Source organism: Mirounga leonina, unplaced genomic scaffold (assembly GCF_011800145.1).
Source record: "Mirounga leonina isolate KUSES-001 unplaced genomic scaffold, KU_Mleo_1.0 Mir_101664, whole genome shotgun sequence".
In the NCBI taxonomy this organism is placed as follows: Eukaryota; Metazoa; Chordata; class Mammalia; order Carnivora; family Phocidae; genus Mirounga; species Mirounga leonina.
In genome coordinates, this window is record NW_023270175.1 from 19985759 (window position 1) to 20006160 (window position 20402).

Genomic DNA, 20402 nt, shown 5'->3' on the forward strand with positions numbered 1-20402 from the left:
TTTTTGACTAAAATTAAGACTTAAAGCAACCCTGCAAAGGATGCTATAAACGGTTCTATCAAGAAATGTTCTTTATCTCAGAAAGTTAAATTCTGCCTTTTCTCCTATAAGTCCTTAAAAGGACCTAAGCAGGTCTAAAGAATTACTGATTAAACTTTGGGTATTTTCCACATGTCCTTTCCAGTAAACTTGAATAATGAGCTACATCTTTTGAATCTTGATTCTTCTCAAATCTCCCAATCACGTTAAGTCTGTCACTAAATGAATGGAGATAATACCCTGATATTCATTCCCTAAAAGGAATGGCAAAAAAATTAGTGAGCTAATATTAGTAAACAGATTGGCAAGTATTACATAAAGGATACTATATAAACATAGTATTATCATTTCCTCTTACAGTCACTTGGTAAAGGTCCTTTTAATTCTGATCATCTTTGAATGTCCTAAGACTAAGACCCCATTATAAGATGTTTTCCTTTTTTTTTTAAAGATTTTATTTATTTATTTGAGAGAGAGAGAATGAGAGAGAGCACAGGAGAGGGGTTGAGGTCAGAGGGAGAAGCAGACTCCCTGCCGAGCAGGGAGCCCAATGCGGGACTCGATCCCGGGACTCCAGGATCATGACCTGAGCGGAAGGCAGTCACTTAACCAACTGAGCCACCCAGGCACCCTATAAGATGTTTTTCTTAGCAGGAAAATGGTAAGGCAATTCACATGCTCTGAGCTTAAAAGTCTAAATTGATCATATCCTTCCTACTTGTTTATGTAGTTCAATAGCGACTGATTACTTACTTAAAGACCACACACGTTCTCAGAGAAAAAAATCACAATCCTTTTAGCACATAGAAATAGAACTAAAACTCATTTTCTCTTTTGTATAGCCAGCATTTTTAAATGGAGAAGAGACTCAAAGAAATCTTCATACTTTAGCTGAAGGCTTTCAAAGTCAGGCATATTTAGAAGTGGAGGTTCATGCCTTTAAGCACTTTAAGACTGTTACAAGTCAGAAGCCATGAATTCAGTACTTTGAGATGTCAGTAAAATATAACTACCAAGGTGTTCACTTTCTTACTGAGTATTTCACACTATTTATTGGTGTTTCTGGGAAAGAATCACCTTTAAGCAAAATTATGTTTTTTAAAGATAGCTTCTTTAGTAAGCTAAGTTTAAAGTTTACTCATTAATAAGATTTCAATTTGAACACAGTGACACACATAATGAATCAAATTACATCCTTCGTAGTTCTAAGATAGGATTTTTCAATGAAACAAATTAATTTTGGAAAACACAACTGCCTTTTTCAAGAGGAAGTTCCTCTTCCTAGACTGTGCATGTGATTCACTATACAAGAACAATTATTTAAAATAAAAGGGCAAAGAGATCACCTAGAATTATTAATAATCCATTCCTTTAATTCCCTAATGATTGATAATGCCATGAAATATTCCAAAAAGACAGTCTAACTATATGCATGTTCTAAAATATATCACCTATACTCTAAATCCAGAAACATAAGCAAAAATTATCCACTAACTAGGAGGGAAATAAAAAAAATATGATAGAAAAGTTAAATAAAAAACTTTGGATTAAAATATTTAAATATGAAATAAACTATTATATGTTCTTAAAGATTCTTTAGAAATCATAAATTCCACCTCCCAGAAGGACAGAGGTATCTTCGTTATTAACAGACAAAATAAAGGTTTCACTTCGCAATCATGTAATTAATTAGTTAATATCTGCTCTTTGGAAAATATACATTGGAGACTTAAATCTCTTGGTAAAGAAAGAAGTAAATGCTTTGTAGAAAGAAGATGGAGGAAAATAAGAATCTTTACAAGGGAGTTCAGAGACATCTAGTGGTTGATAATAATATACCGGGGTTTTTTTCTTAGAAAATAAAATAAGGTTATGTAGTTCTATAGCCATGTTTTTATTACAAATAATGTAAGGTTTTTCTTGTACTTTTGAATCTGTTTCATCCTCTCCTTTAATTTAATGATTCTAGAAACTGAAAACAGCATTAAACTCTCAACCTTTTAAAAAATTAGTAAGGTATCACTGAAATAATACTCAAAATTCAGCAAATGTTCTATCACATAAAAGGACATTTATGATCTAAAACATGATTCACTGACCAATGCAGGTAGGCATTTGTCTTTTACAAGTTGTTGATGCTGCTCTACATTAGATCATTACACACATAAAACTCCAAATGGCTAAAATTTTTAAATTCATGGCTTTTGAAAGTTCTCTGCTAAACATGGTAATAGATGCACTGAGCTAGAAGACACCTTAAAAGGCCAACTAGCTCACTGCCAAAGTCTTCAGACACTCAAAATAGAATCTCATTTTCAAAGCTAATAGAAAAGCTATTTACATTGTTCTTCAATAATCTATTTCAATGATCCAAAGAACCCTGTCAAACAACTCTTTTCTACCTCAAACCTCAGCCTTTCATGCTACAGATTCTTATTTTTTATTTTTAATTCAACTCTTCCTACTATATCTTATTAACATATATACCTCTTCATATTCTTTTGTGTAAGCATAGCACTTTAAATTTATCCCTATTAATTGTCATGTTGTGAGATTCAGCCTGTCCATCATTCCAATTTCTCCAGTTCCTTTTGAATCCTGGCTTGATCCAAAGTATTTGCTAGCTCTCCAGCATTATGTATTCCATCAACTTGACAGGCACATTCTAATAGTCCATGAACACTCTAAATTTATGTTAAAGTTTTAATACGTATTTGATCTTATAAAGCATCTGCCAAAATTAGTGTCTTCCATATAGCAACTCAGATTTTTCTTTTCTTTTTATTCAGCTTGAACTGAAAATATAAAATGAATCAAACAAAATATTAAGCAGTTACACACCCCTATTCACACTTTAGGCCAAGAAAACATTTATGATAGATAGCAACTCCTTAAAAATGTCCACTGTTGGGGGCACCTGGGTGGCTCAGTTAAGCATCCGACTCTTGATTTCAGCTCAGGTCCTGATCTCAGGGTTGTGGGATCCAGCCCCATGTCAGGTGCTGCGCTGGATATGGAGCCTGCTTAAGATTCTCTCTCGCCCTCTCCCTCTGCCTCATTCTCGCCCCACCTCTCTCTCTCCCTCTCTAAAAAAATGTCCATTGTTTGAATTGTTAGTTTCTGGTGCTTTTAATTTTTAGGCTGTATAAGTCTATTTTTGTCTTAATTACCTCAGCTGAGAAAAGACTGACAATGCTAACATTAAAAATGTGTTGCATTTAAAAAAGTGTTCAATATCAATTTGAACACTGTCAAGCAGCAGTAGAATTTAACAGGAACACAATTCACATTAGAAAGTAATGAAGTAAATTGCATGAAGCTAAAATATCTCTCCTACTGGGGCGCCTGAGTGGCTCAGTCGTTGGGCATCTGCCTTCGGCTCAGGTCATGATCCCAGGGTCCTGGATCGAGCCCCACATCAGGCTCCCTGCTCAGCGGGAAGCCTGTTTCTCCCTCTCCCACTCCCCCTGCTTGTGTTCCCTCTCTCACTGTGTCTCTCTCTGTCAAATAAATAAATAAATAATATTTAAAAAATAAAATAAAATAAAGTACCTCTTCTACTTAATTATATTCTGTCGCATGATATTCTTTTAAAGATTCAACTTAGGCAACAATTCCTTCTCATTAAAAATAAATCCTTAAGTTATTCACACAGTCTCAAGTATCACCTGCCCAATTACAAAGGGGGAAAGGTAACTTTAAAGTGGACAACGCTGGTGGTCATCAGATTAACCAAGTGATCAAACTTGGCATTACCAAGAGTGGGACAACCTATGTCAACGTGCCTCCTGATGTGATGTGATAGGAAGTACACATCACTTATGTCACATTCTTGCCCCAAATGCTTAACCTAAATCTAACAATGAGCAAATGAGATAAATGTGAGACATTCTACAAAACAATAAGCCCAAGCACCTTAAAAAAAGCCACTGTCATAAAAAACAAAAAGAAAAAAAGTTGTAGATTCAAAGAGAAAGTTGTTGATTCTAAAGAGAATCAACAATCAAATGCAATATGTGCACTTTGCCTGGATCATCCCAGCACTTTGGGAACAACTGGACAATTTTGTACATGGACTGTATACTACATGACATTACTGAATCAATGTTAACATTTTCAGGGAGGATAAAGGTATTGTCGTTATGTAAGAAAAGGTCCTTATTTTTAGGAGATAAATGCTTAAGTATTTAGAGATGAACACTCATGATGTCTGCAACTTACTTTCAATTGGCTCAGAAATCTCGATATGTAGATTTATGAATATCAGATACAGGTATATGTTTCTGAATATAGATATGTTCCTGTATTTCTGAATGCAAAATATAGATACTATATGCATATATAGATTCTATGTATGCATGTACAAGTACTTATCTGGGCCGAGGGCAAAATGTTAACAATTAAAGAATCTAAATGAAGAATATATGATATTTGAAATTTTTCAAGATAAAAAGTTGAAGGAAATAAGTAAAGAATACATACCATGGCAGTTCTAGACTTGATAAACCAGTCAAATCTAAACTGAGGAGCATTCCGCACACACTGTCTTAATTCTTCATATACGTTTTCTCTATCAAAGCCCATTTTGTGTAACATACAAATCAAGAATCTGTCTTCTTCTTCAGTATAGTTCTTTCCTTTGCTGGTTCCATACTGAATACGCAATTGATGAAATGGAGCCTTGTATCTTGCAATCTGTAAATTAAAACAAAATAAACATTTTAACTAAATGTGCAATAAGTCAAAGCTAATCACCATGTCAATTAAAACAATCTAATAATAATTCGAAAATTATGAAATATAGTACCTTGGCATCCAGGGCTTTCTTGATACTGATCCTTCGTTGAATTCTTGCTTCTCCACGTTCAATCTGAGCCATAATTTTCTCAATGTCCTGTAATTCATTGCAACGTTCCCAAAATACAGCTGAAAAACAGAATTATTACTTTTCAATAAATGTACTACTATCGTAAGCAAATGAATCTGAGGAGTTATAGAATAAAGAATTAAGATTCTTTAAGATAATAATAAAGAATAAAGAATTAACAGGACATGATGCAGTGAGCTTTATACTGTTTAAGACTAAGATTCAGATTCATAAATATATATATATTCAATTATTAAATACCTCTTTTTATTTAAAAGTAAGACCTCAACAAGAAGGTTTTAGGTTAGTGAATTCCTTTTCATGAAATATTACGGAATTTTTTTTTTAAGATTTTATTTATTTATTTGACAGAGACAGAGACAGCGAGAACAGGAACACAAGCAGGGGGAGTGGGAGAGGGAGAAAAGCAGGCTTCCCGCGGAGCAGGGAGCCCGATGTGGGACGCGATCCCAGGACTCTGGGATCATGACCTGAGCCAAAGGCAAATGCTTAATGACTGAGCCAGCCAGGCACCCTGGAATTTTTAATCATCAATCCCAAATGACTAGAATTTCAAAAGATACTACAGACACTAATTTAAGCTATGCTTTCAATCAAATTTGATATAGAAGGGACCAAACACATAAAGTTAAACAGAAGAGAGGGTGGGCATATAAACTTAGAGAACATAGCTTCCCAGCATGCAAAAACAAAAATGAAACCCATTATCAACAAGTCATTCAAACTTCCTATGAAGCAGCAATTTCTACCAAAACTCTTCACTTTCGGAACCACTCACTAAACTTAGGTATTTCCAGTGACCTGTATCTTGTTTCTAAACTTACTTGAAACAACCTTTTCTCTTAAAAGCAAAAAACAAAAAAACCAACAAAGTCACCCAAATTTTATATGTAATCTAAATAATTTGGCTGTATTGTCACATGTTATGACTTCAGTGAAAGACCTTTTCATGGCATAGCCTACCTTCTCAAATTTTTCATTTTTAGAGCCTATCATAAAAGGAATGTTAGTGCTCTCTGACTTTTATTTATTTCTGTGGGGGTGGGGTTTCAACAACAAACATTTATTTCTCACGGTTATGGAGGCTGGGAAGTCCCAAGATCAAGGTGCTGGCCGATTCCAAGTCCAGTGAGAGCCCACACCCTGGGTAATAGATGACCGTATTCCCAATGTGTCCTCACATGGTGGGAAGGGCAAGAGGGCTCTTTGGGATCTCTTTTATAAGGGCACTAATCCCATTCATGAGGGCTCTACCCTTATGACCTAATCACCTCCCAAGGCCCCCCCATCTGCTAATACCATCATGTTGGGGTTAGGATCTCAACATAGAAATTTGAGGGGGAAACATCCAGCCCATAGCACAAAATTGGTACATTAGCAGGCCATTTTCTTCTTTGCACTGGACATTAACCACCCCTCTCATCATCACATGAGGAATTGTCACTCTCTGCCTTTTATAAGCACCTCTGTTCATTTTTTCATTCTCTCACTTATTCACTCAACATATAAACGCCTGCTATGTATAATATACTCAAAAATAACCAATTGTATACACTTCTTCTTTTATTGCAACCACTTACATAAAGCCATTCCAATCTCCCCACCCTCTGACATGGCCCCAATTAAGCTGTCCTGAGCTAGTCATGCCACCAGAACATCTGACACGGTATTTTTTAATCACTTATTTTCTTGCAATTTCATCCACATTGATGCTATTTTGAAGAAAATTCTATTTCAGAAAACCTCTCTGCACAAAATCTCTCTTACACTCTTTTCATTCTATTCTTGCTGCTAGAATTTCTCTCTCTCTCATCTATTTTTTGCCCCCTCTGAGCCCCAAATGCCCTAAAACTTATGTGATAAAGTTTAAGAGTAATAGTAATGTTATGCTGGAATCAAGGAAAAGGAAGTTCATAAATTTGGTATTACATGAAATAAAAACTCAATATAATCAGCTTCTAAATTCCCTGGTAATCACCAGAAACCCTTTCAGATTTCCAAAAGAAAAAGTGTCTTTTCCCTAATGAATCTGGATTTCTTCAAGCATTAACACTCTAGATAAATTAAAAGCTGTTCGTAACTTCTATCAATTTTTGGTGTATTTATTAGTATCATAATGTTTCCTCCGGGCTATTTTTCACTGCAAAAACAAAGAATTTCAGTTGTTAAGCTAAACAGGTTTTGAGAGGTTAGCATAGAAACCTAAAACTACTTCGTAATATTGCTTCTATAAGAAAAAATGCTTTATATTCTAAACAGCTCATATTCAACTAAATTTGAAAGTTCAACCTATTTGAAAGTTAGAAATTTGCTGTTCTACATATAGAAAACTTGCCAGATAATTACCTATCTTTAATAAGACTTCTTTCAGAAGCCTGAGGTTGGATGTGCTGTGACATGGGAATTAGTATTAACTCCATATGCTTTAAAACCAAAGACACAGCTGAGTAAAAAAGGGAGATGATTCTAGAACCAATAAAAAGATTTATTCAACCAGTCTTTTTAGATCTATTCCAGCTTGGGGCGCCTGGGTGGCTCAGTTGGTTAAGCGACTGCCTTCGGCTCAGGTCATGATCCTGGAGTCCCAGGATAGAGTCCCGCATCGGGCACCTTGCTCAGCGAGGAGTCTGCTTCTCCCTCTGACCCTCTCCCCCTCATGCTCTCTCTCTCATTCTCTCTCTCTCAAATAAATAAAAAAATAAAAAAATAAAAAAATAAAAAAGATCTATTCCAGCTTGCTCCGAGTTAATGGAATACATATGACCTGCCTGGAGTTGACTGGAGCGCTGAGGGTGTCTGAGGATATAAAAGGGCCTGAGAGGAATTTTCTACTTCAAGGATGACCTAGAAAGACACTAATTCAATCCTCTGAACCTAAACTCTCAGATTTGAATTGCCCAGAAGAGGACCAAATTCCAGAGATGGGAAAAGTGGGAAACTAATTTTGTCAATGCTCATTCAATAGCTACCCTTGTTTCATTAGGGCTTTACTTGGCTCTATTAGCTAACTACTAAGGACAATAGCAGTCCATTTAGATAAATCTTATAATCTTTTTTGTGGAAATACAATTATATTTTATACTTTCACCTACACTTTATTCATAAATGTTTAAAAGATCTCTGAACAGGGGCGCCTGGGTGGCTCAGTCATTAAGTGTCTGCCTTTGGCTCAGGTCATGGTCCCAGGGTCCTGGGATCGAGCCCCGCATCGGGCTCCCTGCTCCACAGGAAGCCTGCTTCTCCCTCTCCCGCTCCCCCTGCTTGTGTTCCCTCTCTTGCTGTGTCTCTCTCTGTCAAATAAATAAAATCTTGAAAAAAAAAGAAGATCTCTGAACAATGATACAATTAAAGTGACACTAAAGAAATGAATAAGGTTACAAAATTAAACACTATCTTTAAAGGTTATATACAAACCTGAATATTCCATGACCTCCTCAGGGGATTTGCCCTCCACCTCTCGAGCTATATTATCAATGTCATCTCTTCCATACTTCTCATTAGCTTTAATAAACTGGTTAAAATCTCGCTTAGTCCAGTTTGTGAATCCCTGTGAACAGAAATTAAGCATCATCAGTACAAGTTAAATTAGCAAACCCATTTATTGTTTGACTTATTTCTATACAATGATACATTAAAACAGTTTAAAAGACTTAAAGTATTCCTCCTTACAAAATCCCAGGTTTTTTTAGAATCAGAAGCTGAGTGTTATAAAAATAACTGCTTTTCTATCATGAAGAGAATATACTTTTGTCCAAGTACTACAAACAGATTTATAGTTCCAAGATATTGTGTAGTTTTTAATTCTGTATTTTATAGATGCCTACATTAAAATACAAATGCAAGGATATAAAAATGCTAATATAAATAATGAAGTCCTGATATTCCAGTACTTCAACAGTTTTTTTCAAAGATCTGTTCCCATGTAAATTAAGAAAGGAATGTGATTGCATTAGATCAAAAAACACAGAGGAAAAAATCAGAATGCAGAAAAAAATGTGTAGCTCTTTACATCATTCCAAACTATAGGTGACCCTTGAACAACATGTGTTTGAACTGTGTGGGCCCACTTAGAGATGGATTTTTTCAATAAATACTGTGCAGTGCTGTAAATGTATCTTCTCTCGCTTATGATCTTAATACCATTTTCTCTTCTCTACCTCATCTTATTGTAAGAATACAATATGTAATTCATGTAATGTACAAAATATGTGTTAATTGACTGTTTATGCTATCAGTAAGGCTTCCAGTCAACAGTAGGCTATTAGGTAAGTTTTGAGGAGAGTCAAAAGTTACAGGAAAATTTTCAGCTACATGGGGGGTCAGCACCCCTAACTCCCATGTTGTTCAAGGGTCAACTGTACTGTGAATAAATAATTTCTATTCAAAATTGTATTCATAAACAGAATTTCTATAAACAGAGTGTTATTGGTCCCACTCAATTTCTTTATTAAAAGATAGAACAGTTTAACCAGTCAATGTTTTAAATCTCTTTGGTATTATTAGTATGTCTGTGAAGTCACAAAACCAAGAATTTATTTTCTACTCCTTATATCCCAACCCATAACAATGTGATATCCCTGGCTGTTCAAAACTCTATCCCTAGCCTTTAGCTGACGAGGATGATTTCTGGTGACCCCACATTTTATATCTTTGCCATGATTTTTTAAAAAGATTAATTATTTAAGGCACCAGAGAAAGATGTTTAAAGATGAATTCAACTACTAGAGGGGGCAAAAAAATTGATTTTACTTTTAATTACAAACTAAAGCAATTCCTCAGTTGATACTGTATATTCACAGTATAGTATACATTCACCATATACTGCAAGCCAAGTAGCATTCTAAGACCATAACTTTATTTTTATGTTCAGGAAATAAATTATGAAAATAAAACATGAATAGTTAAATGTTTTATTTTATTCTGTGGTAAGTCCTAATATTCAGCCAACTGCAATTACATTTTCAAACTAAACTTTATGACTTTCAGGCATTTCGCTCAAAAACTTATGAATATAATTTATAAAAATTTATTCAGTAAAATTACACATCATAACAAAGAAAAGACCTACATAATAAATAAGATATAAATATAAAAACTATCTCTCAATAATTAATGTGGCAACTTTCCTAGCACTGTGCCTTGCATATTGTTCAATATTGTTGAATAAATAAATCTTGCTGGCAACTTTCTATACTAAGGTGGTATCATACAGTACACGTTTATTATCTTGCAAAGGTCTTTTATGCTGCAACTTTTTTATCTTCTACGGATTATTCATCTTCTATAGATTATTTGTATATTGTTTCTACACTCAAAACTCATTAAAGCAACAATGACCAGAAAGCATTAATATTTTATTCAAATGAAAATGTTCCCTATTTAATAACTATTAGCTTTTAATTATACAATAATCACACCTTACAAAGTTTCAAAAATCTCTCACTGTTGTATTAAAGTTCTTCCTAAGACAGGATAAAAGGCATTTTGAGAATTATGAAATTATTCCATAAATAAAAGATTAGTAGAGTATAATTTCAGAGGACAGTTCACAATCAGTATAATAAATTTAAACTTTCAAGAATATGCTAGTAATTATTGCCTATCAGGATTCATACATGGATTAATATAACTGATAAAATACATGTCTTCATAGTAATAACTGACACTTATATTTTGCATTTATGTATTTTCTAGCATTTCCGAATGGGTGTATTCTACAAACGGGATGAAAAATAGGAATAGCTAATCTAAATGTATGTTTACAAAATAGCCTTGCGTGTTGTTGATGAGTCTAATCAGCTCATACAATAAAAGGTAAATGTGGCCTGTATTTTCTTTTTTCTACTAGTTAATTAGAAACACTTAGCCACTTAAAATATTTTACTTGTGTAAGAAGTTTTTCTTTTTCTTCAGTCTCTTCTGGTGTAAGAGGTTCAGCTCCATCAATCTTTTTTTGCTCCTCTCTTTGAGCCACAGCTGGATTTGGAATATCAGGATTCCTTGGGACCTATAAATCAAGAAATGAATTATAAGTAAACTGTTGAGAAAAACTGATTGAGGGTGTATATACACATATCAATCTTAGAGTTATTTCAACAGTAAACAATATAAAGTCATACCAGATTGACACATGATCTTCTCCACATTCTTACTACCATGATATTATCAAAATAAAAACCATTCTTAAATGTGTTGCATGGTATTTTAGAGCTAAACCCCTTGCTAAATGCCACACTATATTCTAGATTTAATTATAACTGTGGAACAAAATACATCCTTATAATATTGTAATACAGGGTAGTAACAATAATATCATTATGCCAACATCAACATTATACAATAAAATCTCAAGCCCAGAAGAAACAAGTTTTGCAGTACAAAAGAGCCCATATTCACCTGGCAATATAGATCAGGGTAGAGAAGTGCAATGCACCTGAAGAATGCATTCAATGCTCTGATCAGGTCAAAATGCAAAAAGAAAAGGAGTGCTTTTACTGCCTGCCAGGGTATGGAAAGGGAGAGCATCTTCATATAAAATGCAAAGACTGGAAGAAGTGAGAGGATAATGAAGAACCAAAAAAAAAAGAGAGAGAGCGAGAGAGAAAGAATATATATAAAAGGGGAAGGGTAGCAGAGCACACAAACAGCTATGATGGAACCTGCAGTCGAGAAAAATCTACAGTGGGGCACCTGGGTGGCTCAGTCGGTTAAGCGTCTGCCTTTGGCTCAGGTCATGATCTCAGGGTCCTGGGATTGAGCCCCACATCAGGCTCCCTGCTCAGCGGGGAGCCTGCTTCTCCCTCTCCCTCTGCCTGCTGCTCTGCCTATTTGTGCTCTCTCTATCTCTCTGTCAAATAAAAAACAAATCTAAAAAAAAAGAGAGAGAGAAAAAGCTACAGTAGCAGTGACCAACAGGAATTCTAGTGTTTTAGATACAGAACTGCAAATACACTGACACCTGAGAAGAGAGCTCAAGTCCAAAAGACTGAGGACAGAAGCTCAGCTCTCCAAGGAAGTAAGCAGTCAGCCATTCACCTGCATCTCAAAGCTGTGGCCCCTATGTTCCATGTGTCACAGTGAACATAGACAACCAGTACAGTTCAGCAATATGGAGCAGCATTCATTGTATGGAGTGACAAACTAAGTCACTCAGGCCAAAGCCTCACACCATTTCTATGTGCACCTGCAGTAACACTGTAGCACGCTGATTTAAGATAGCAGGTACATAACATGTGTGGTACATTTTACAGCATTCCATTAAACATGAAAAGGGTTGACACTAAGCCTTCCACTGTTTGATATGCACACCTACCACAAACAACTCATTCCCTAGGGATATCAGATAGTCATGGGTTTACTACAATGTAATTATAATACATATCAGAGTACATTTTCCTAATTGTTATACATATTTCACAGTTTGAAACAATAAAATTGTAACTTGAAAATAAAAATTTTTTTAAATGATTGCATCCAATAGTTTTTTAAATATAAACCCTAATAACTGGGTTTAAAAGAATTACTGAAAAAACACGTTCATTTACAATCATCAGTACCACACAAATTAATAAGTACTGATTAAATGTCTATTATGTCCATAGCACTATGAGAGGTATTCACTGGAACATAAAAGCAGTAGACATGGTCCTTGCCTACGGGAAGCTCACAACCTAGTTGTGGAATTTTGAATTCTAAGGATTTGGGGAAATGGAAAAGAAGAGAGAAACAACATTCTAGGCTGGAACAATATGAGCAAAGCCAGGAAGGACCATATAGGGTCCTTCCTCACATAGACCTTCTGTCCTCATATAGACCATATAGGGTTTATGTTGAAAAGGAGTAAGAAACAAGGCCAGGCTGAGATAGATTTACAAGGGTTTTTTGAAATTACACAGTAGTGGGGCATCTCAGTGGCTCAGTCAGTTAAGCATCTGACTCTTGATCTCAGCTCAGGTCTTGATCTCAGGGTTGTGAGTTCAAGTCCTACACTGGGCCCCACGCTGGGCATGGAGCCTAAGTAAAGAAAAAAGAAAAATCTATACAGTAGACAACAGCAACCACTAGAGATTTTTCAATAAGAGAAAAATTGACAGAACAGTACCATGCACCATAATACTCCCAGCTATAAGACTACACCTCTCTCCCTTGAGCTAGCAATCCTTTAAGCAGAAGGGGGGGGGGGGGGGAAGGAGTCCCTTTCTGAGAACCTAACTATGCAAAGAGAATACCAGGTAACTGCACTGTAGCAATCTGTTCAACTGAGAATAAACTATTGTTCCACTCACTTTGTGGCTCTGGTGAGTTTTCTGGAGCTATAGGGGGAGAAAAAACAATGCTAGGTATCTTCGAGAAGATATGTATAACAGTTATCAATATCACAACATCCCTGGAAAAAAAAAAAAAACAGCTTTTGCAGATGACTAGTATGCCACGCTCATCTGTCTATACTCTGAATTTAAACACAACACCTACCTAATTAAAGCACCCACCTTAGCTCAGGTCTGCATCCCCTGGTAAAGAATGGAAGAGACAAGGTTCAGAAAGAACCAACATCCAGAATGTACTCTTATTTGTCTCATAAATCCTCAGCTAAATATGCATATATATGGAGGACAAGGCAAGTCTTAAGATGATACTAAGACAATCCAAAATGAGGCTAAAGAGAGTACAAGGCTAGTAGAGTGGTAGAGGATGGATTTTCCTTCCACCATCACCACCACACCACCATACTCCAAGCCACCACCATCTTCTCTCATCTTTTCACACTTCAACAGCCTTCTGGCTGGTTTCCCTAGATAAACTCATCATTCTCTGTATTGAAGCCAGAGTGATCTTTTAAAAATGTAAATCTGATCATACTCTACCATTTAAAAGTTGCTTGACAAGGCAAATTACTCGACCTCTATGTGCCTCAGTTTCCCCATCTATAAAACAGGGATGTAGTTTCAGGGCTGTAATGAGGATAATGAGCTGATCTTTTGAAAGAACTTAGAACAGAAAGCAACACAAGTAAGGAACCACCCATTCCTCTGCCTTAAAAACACCTCAGTGATTTTCCTTTGCTCTAAAGCTAAAGTTCAACCTAATTAATGTGACCTACAACTAATGTTCAACGCTCCACATTATCTGACTACTCACTCACCAACTTCATCTCGCCCCTCTCCCTCCTTACCAACACTGGCCTGCCTTCAGTTTCCGAAGGGGCCGTCGTCCTTCCTATTGCAACACCTCTGTACCTATGGTTTCCCTGCCTGAGCTCCTCTCCCACACTTCCCTTGACTAATTCCCGTGTTGTCTCTCTGATCTCAATGTAATAACACTGCCTTAGGGACCATCTTCCTGATCTCCCAATCCACATTAGATAGGCATTGTCATGCTCCCTCATAGCACCCTCTGTAAGCACAGAAAACAAATAATGTCATTACTCTGTGGCATCAGCTTAATATCTGTCTCCTCCATTAGAACACAAGTTCCATGCACTGAGGGACCTTGTCTGTCTTCACTACTTTATCACCACTGCATGGCCTAGGACCTGACACAGAGGAATACTCAACAAGTATGGATTAAGTGAAAAACAGCCCTCATACTCCCTTCTCCTGTCACGGAGCTCTGGGAGGTGAGGAAGAGAAAAGAGTAAGGTGCCAGAGCATGGAGTCCATGCCGTCTTCCCTCTCCTCATTCATCCCTGTCCTCTCTTCTTCCACCTGCCTCCTTCTTGTCACCCTTTGCAGCTGTCCCTTCATTCCTCCCTCTTCTAAGGTTTCTCTCTCCTCCATCTCCTTCCAGTTGGCCACCACCCAACTGTGATTATGAGACCTCACCCCAACCACAAACTGCCTGTAATGAAAGGCACGGCTTGCATTAAAACCAGAGCTGTGGCGAGGATGTGGTGGGCGCTGTATTATCAGAGGGAACAGAATCTCAGGATCTCCAAAGAAGGAGCATAAACAGTTATATTGGCAGAGAGGATTTTTTTTATTGCTGCTATTTGACTACCACTTGGCTCGCCTCCCAAACAACATGTCACACCACCATAAACACAGTCCTTATTTAGGGCTGCAAAAAGCAGCAGGGTTATGTCACATGCAGAAATAGCGCAGAATGTCTGAGTGGAAAGAGCATAGCATTTGAACACTGAGAACCTGGGATGGAGACCAGCACCTCTGGCAACTCTGTTAGCTATGTGACCTTGAATGAGTCTTTTAACCTCTCTGAACTTCACTCTCCTCACCCCTTTATGGAGGTGATAATAACACCTATCTCACATGGCTGTTAGAAATCAAGTGAAGTATGTGATAAAGCATTTCATAAATTATAAAATGCTTCACACAGCTATTTGGTTGATTACTAACTGGGCTTAACATTTCAACTAATTTTCAAGTCTCACTAAAAACACTCCACAAAAGTAACAAAATAATCATCTAAACCTAAAATTTTTGTAACTTTTAGTGGAATAATATATATATTTGTTTACCTCATGAAATATTACTACTTTATTAATTTTGCTATCTTCATTTTTATTTTGGATCTACAATTTCCTGTTTCTTCTGGTATATCACCATTTTCACCTTCTTTGAAACTGATTTTATTCCTGGTCTGAATGTTCAACCATGGTATTTTTACTCTTTGACAACTTCCTAAGACAGATTTTATCCAGTCATGTCGGTTAAATACATTCAAATGTAATCATATTTCCCTAACCAGATTATAACTACTTATATTCACTGTCACTTTCTCGTTCTTGTGTACATATATTGAACTTTGATACATAAATAGCAAGCAAACCCTTTTTTGCTCCATTTCAAATGGTAATGCTCTCACTCTGGACAAATAGTACAAACACTCTGGAGATCCACTTTAGTTCCAAAATACAAATGAACTAAGTACCTTATATACATGAAGCTTTTCTAGGCACATTACAGCTACTAATCAAAATAATTGCACATAGTTCCACTTGTGACAAAGGTTCACAAAATAAATTTTAAAACACAGCTTCCACTTCATAAAACAGAAAACTTCATAAAATTACAATAGTATTAATATTTTTATAATTTTGCTTATCCTACTTATACTAATTTCACAGCTTTGGTCATCCCTTTCCATTCACTGGAAAGTCAGTTTCAGCATATAGAAATAACTAGGTAGGCTTAATCTCTCAGTGTGATAGCTTTAGGGTGACAAACATTTCCCTCACTAAAAATGGGTTCCTATCTACCTATATAAATAAGAATCTTTATTTCCAAAAGATCATTTTAAAATGTTAGAATTCGTTATCACATTTATCATTAACACCTAAGTGGCAACAATCAAATAACTACCAATAGGGCTTTCATCAACCAAAGAACAATAAATACAAAAGTACTATTCCTTGGTCATATTAAGAAAAATGATTAAAAACTTCTGTCATCTATCATATATTCACTTCTAATTTAAGATATGCCTATTGTTCTTTCTACATATTCTTTCACCACTCAAACATTTAGCATTATTAAGATAATATACATTATCACTATTTTTGAAATATTGGGTAATTCTCCATTAATCCCATTTCATGATGATCCTACTGGTGATTTGGTAGTTTGATGCTTGACTTCTAGTTAAACCTCCTCTTTGGTTTTAGAAACACCACTATTTTGATTTACTTTTATGTTCTCTCACATTAAAATGGAATGCTTTCCAGTCTGGTTTAATAGATTATATTAGCTTAAAAGATTATATACTAATCTAAAAACTTTAAAAAATAAAAAATAAGTTAAATAAATAAAAACTTGAAAAATTACCTTATAGCCTATTGTCTTCCTATAATAAAGAATTTCCTTTTCCAGGAGCTCAAATAAACGTGGTGGGAAAAACTGAAAATCCTGAACATTTGGCTGCTTTGGAGGTCTTGGAGCCTATGGGAGAAAAGTGCATTACATACATACTTGTTTTCAGTACATGAAGTGAACATACTTCTTTTACTATTTCTTTTATATATAGAAACATAAATACAACGGAATCCCTTTATATGGTGGGGCCATATCAAGTACTTTTCTACATCATTATTATATCTTAAGGGCTATAATGTTGCACTGATACAAGTCAATCTAAGTCACAGACCATGTTACAAGAGAATTCTGCTATAGGACATAAAAACTGGCCTCATAATGTTTTACCTTTGGAACCTTTGGCTCGCTGACACGTAAAGCCTCTCTAAAGTAGGCATCCACTGCATAGTTTGCTTTGCGTTCTCGTTTAGGAGGTTCAATCCATTCCACCATCCCAAGCTATACACAAGAACAAGGAATTTAATTATTCCAAAATGTTTTTAAAAATCAAACACATCAAGGTTGCAGAAGCATGAGAAAACTAAAGCCATTTGGAAGAAGCAAAACTTGCACTTTAGAAGTCACAATTATATGTCCCAAGTTCCAAACCTGTATATGTCAAGTTTAGGTGCAAGGATGTTTTTGTTTTCTTTTTTTTTAATAAGCAAGTTTAGTTGTTATTTAAAAACTTAGTTCTTCCTTAGTAAGTGAGAAGAATCTGCACAATCTGGTTAGTATTTTATGTTGAAATAAATAGTATCTAATATAGAAAACTAACATTGATTCTGGTAACGGTGTCAAGTGTACGAATTAGAAAGTAGCTGAAAAGGGTAAATGATGACTATCAACATGATAGGCATATATCCCTTCAAATCAAGAGAAATTTTAAAATGAAGTAAGGCCTTGGTAAGGTAGCGGTGGGAAAAGTCAGTGGAATCAGAAAAGACCTGAATTTGAAACCAGGTTCTGCCACCATACCAGTTGTGTAACTTGGGCAAAATTAATTCCTCCCTCAGTGAAGTGGGAAGAATAATACCTACCTTGAGGATTAAATGTGACCACATAAGTTAAGGCATTAGATAAACTGCCAGGAGTTGAACCTAAATTATTATTAAACACCCAAAATTGGGTGAACAATGATTAGGATTAGGTAGCATTACAAAACTCTACCCCAGGGGGTGCCTGGGTGGCTCAGCCGTTAAGCGTCTGCCTTCGGCTCAGGTCACGATCCCAGGGTCCTGGGATTGAGCCCCCGCATCGGACTCCCTGCTCAGCGGGGAGCCTGCTTCTCCCTCTCCCGCTCCCCCTGCTTGTGTTCCCTCTCTAGCTGTCTCTCTCTGTGTCAAATAAATAAATAAAATCTTCAAAAAAAAAAAAAAAAAAAAACTCTGGCCCAATATCAGCTAGAAAATACAATTTAAAAGGCAATAGGCCAAACTGACAATACAAAATTCTGGAGTCTATAGGGATGGTTTTCCAGTTCAGATATTTTTCTTGATTTCACAGCGCCTATCCTAGTGCCTGAACACAAAAGAGGCCATTAATCTACAATTAATGATCCCACTATATTTGATCTTATCTAAGGATGGAGTTCCAACCTTAGCATCATAGTTTAAGAGTGGATGATAAACTAAGATGAGTAGGATGGTTAGGGATCTACAAACTCTCATAGTGTCCAAAGAAGTAAAGACTAAAGACAGACATAATGGTAGTATTCACATATGTAAAAGTCTATCAACTACAAAAGAACACAGGTCTCAGTTGATCCATAAGGTTAAAACCAATGTGGAGGGGCGCCTGGGTGGCTCAGTTGGTTAAGCGACTGCCTTCGGCTCAGGTCATGATCCTGGAGTCCCGGGATCAAGTCCCGCATCGGGCTCCCTGCTCGGCGGGGAGTCTGCTTCTCCCTCTGACCCTCCTCCCTCTCATGCTCTCTGTCTCTCATTCTCTCTCTCTCAAATAAATAAATAAAATCTTTAAAACCAATGTGGAGGGGCGCCTGGGTGGCTCAGTCGTTAAGCGTCTGCCTTCAGCCCAGGTCATGATCCCAGGGTCCTGGGATCAATCCCCGCTCCGCGGGAAGCCTGCTTCTCCCTCTCCCACTCCCCCTGCTTGTATTCCCTCTCTCACTGTGTCTCTGTCAAATAAATAAAATCTTAAAAAAAAAAAAAACCAATGTGGAAAGTAGATTCCTACTCAATGTAATTTAATAAATATGTCTTAAGTACCTACTGTATCAGTGTCAGGGATACAAAGATGAATAATCTCTTCCATCAAGGAGCTTGTAAGTCAAATAACAAGTTTTCTGAGAACCAAAAAATATAAAACTGTGAAATGAACTCTCCCAAAAGGAGTATGATTCCCAATATGACCACATTCAAATAGAGGCTGGATAACTGCCCTACATCCTACAGATGGGATTTCTTAATTAAAAAAGGTTAGACTAAATGACCTTTAAGTTTCTTTTAACTCTAAGAGTTTATGAGATATAGACAGTATAATGTGAGTTTGCATAAAATAAAAAAATATTCAAAGCACTGAAAGTAGTTTTGTTTTCCCCCCCTCAAATGGATTAATGTGAGAGGATAGTAATAGAAAAAATATTTTATAAATAACCAATATGTTATTTGTCCCAATTGGAATGAAAATAAATCAATAATAACTTAACTTAGTCAAAAGTAATGTATTGGCCATTTAACCCATACTTATACGCAGGTCTAGGTATCCAAATTTGGAATAAGCATTAAGGGCCTATTCCTAAACTTTCAAATACACTAAATCATGCTGAATTAGTTTGTTTTAGATAAGAGCACATTAATACAAACTAATTCAGGTTAATTTCTTCAGGATCAATGTCAGTCATTATGACTTAATTTCCCAGGTATGGTTGTAAATAATGCTGATTCAACAAATCATATATGAAAATCTACCTCATTGTGTAATTCCCATGATTTACGTATAAACAATATTTTTGTAGGTTTTCAATTCTCTCCAAAGGATAATTTGAACCTATTTTAAGAACCTATCTAAAAAATATGAAAAGCCAGAAATAAGAGATAATGCCAAGTCAGAATATTTTTAAAATCTGATTTTCTCATTCAATTATAAAAATATAAGTAATCATAATTATTACTAAAATTCCTCTATATTTGTACATTATTTTACTAGAATTGTAAGCACAGGAAACCTGCTATATTAAACATAGACAAGTATTTTTTTTTTTAAAGATTTTATTTATTTATTTGACAGAGAGAGAGATAGCGAGAGCAGGAACACAAGCAGGGGGAGTGGGAGAGGGAGAAGCAGACTTCCCGCCGAGCAGGGAGCCCGACGTGGGGCTCGATCCCAGGACCCTGGGATCATGACCTGAGCCGAAGGCAGACGCTTAACGACTGAGCCACCCAGGCACCCGACAAGTATTTTACTAAGTTTAATTTTACTCTAAGGATGTAGATTAGAAGTTCCACTGATATTTAGACTCTTCACTGTTTAATATTTTTCCACTTTATAAAATACTCTTAATACCAATAAGCCCATAGAAATAATTGTAAAATTTTAAAAATTTGTATCGCACAATGAGATCTCAAAAACAATTTCTACCTTATGCATGCAAGTCATCATGTTTATCTCATCAGAATAAAACATAAGCAGTCTAAATTAAGGTTACA

General features: G+C 36.0%; 1 protein-coding gene across 10 annotated transcripts in view; it reads right to left on the reverse strand.

The window, feature by feature from the left end:
- Positions 1–20402, reverse strand: part of SMARCA1 (SWI/SNF related, matrix associated, actin dependent regulator of chromatin, subfamily a, member 1) — a 776730-nt gene that overhangs the window by 717171 nt on the left and 39157 nt on the right. For all 10 annotated transcript variants that reach the window (XR_004679785.1, XR_004679781.1, XM_035008363.1 and 7 more), the window contains 6 exons: positions 17083–17193; positions 16708–16821; positions 10812–10934; positions 8342–8474; positions 4847–4965; positions 4522–4734 (listed from right to left, as the gene is read on the reverse strand). Coding sequence is in view for 8 of the 10 variants with exons in the window: in XM_035008363.1 (XP_034864254.1) it covers positions 4522–4734; positions 4847–4965; positions 8342–8474; positions 10812–10934; positions 16708–16821; positions 17083–17193 (813 nt within the window). In the remaining 2 variants the exon portion in view is untranslated. The remainder of the gene's footprint in view (positions 1–4521; positions 4735–4846; positions 4966–8341; positions 8475–10811; positions 10935–16707; positions 16822–17082; positions 17194–20402) is intronic.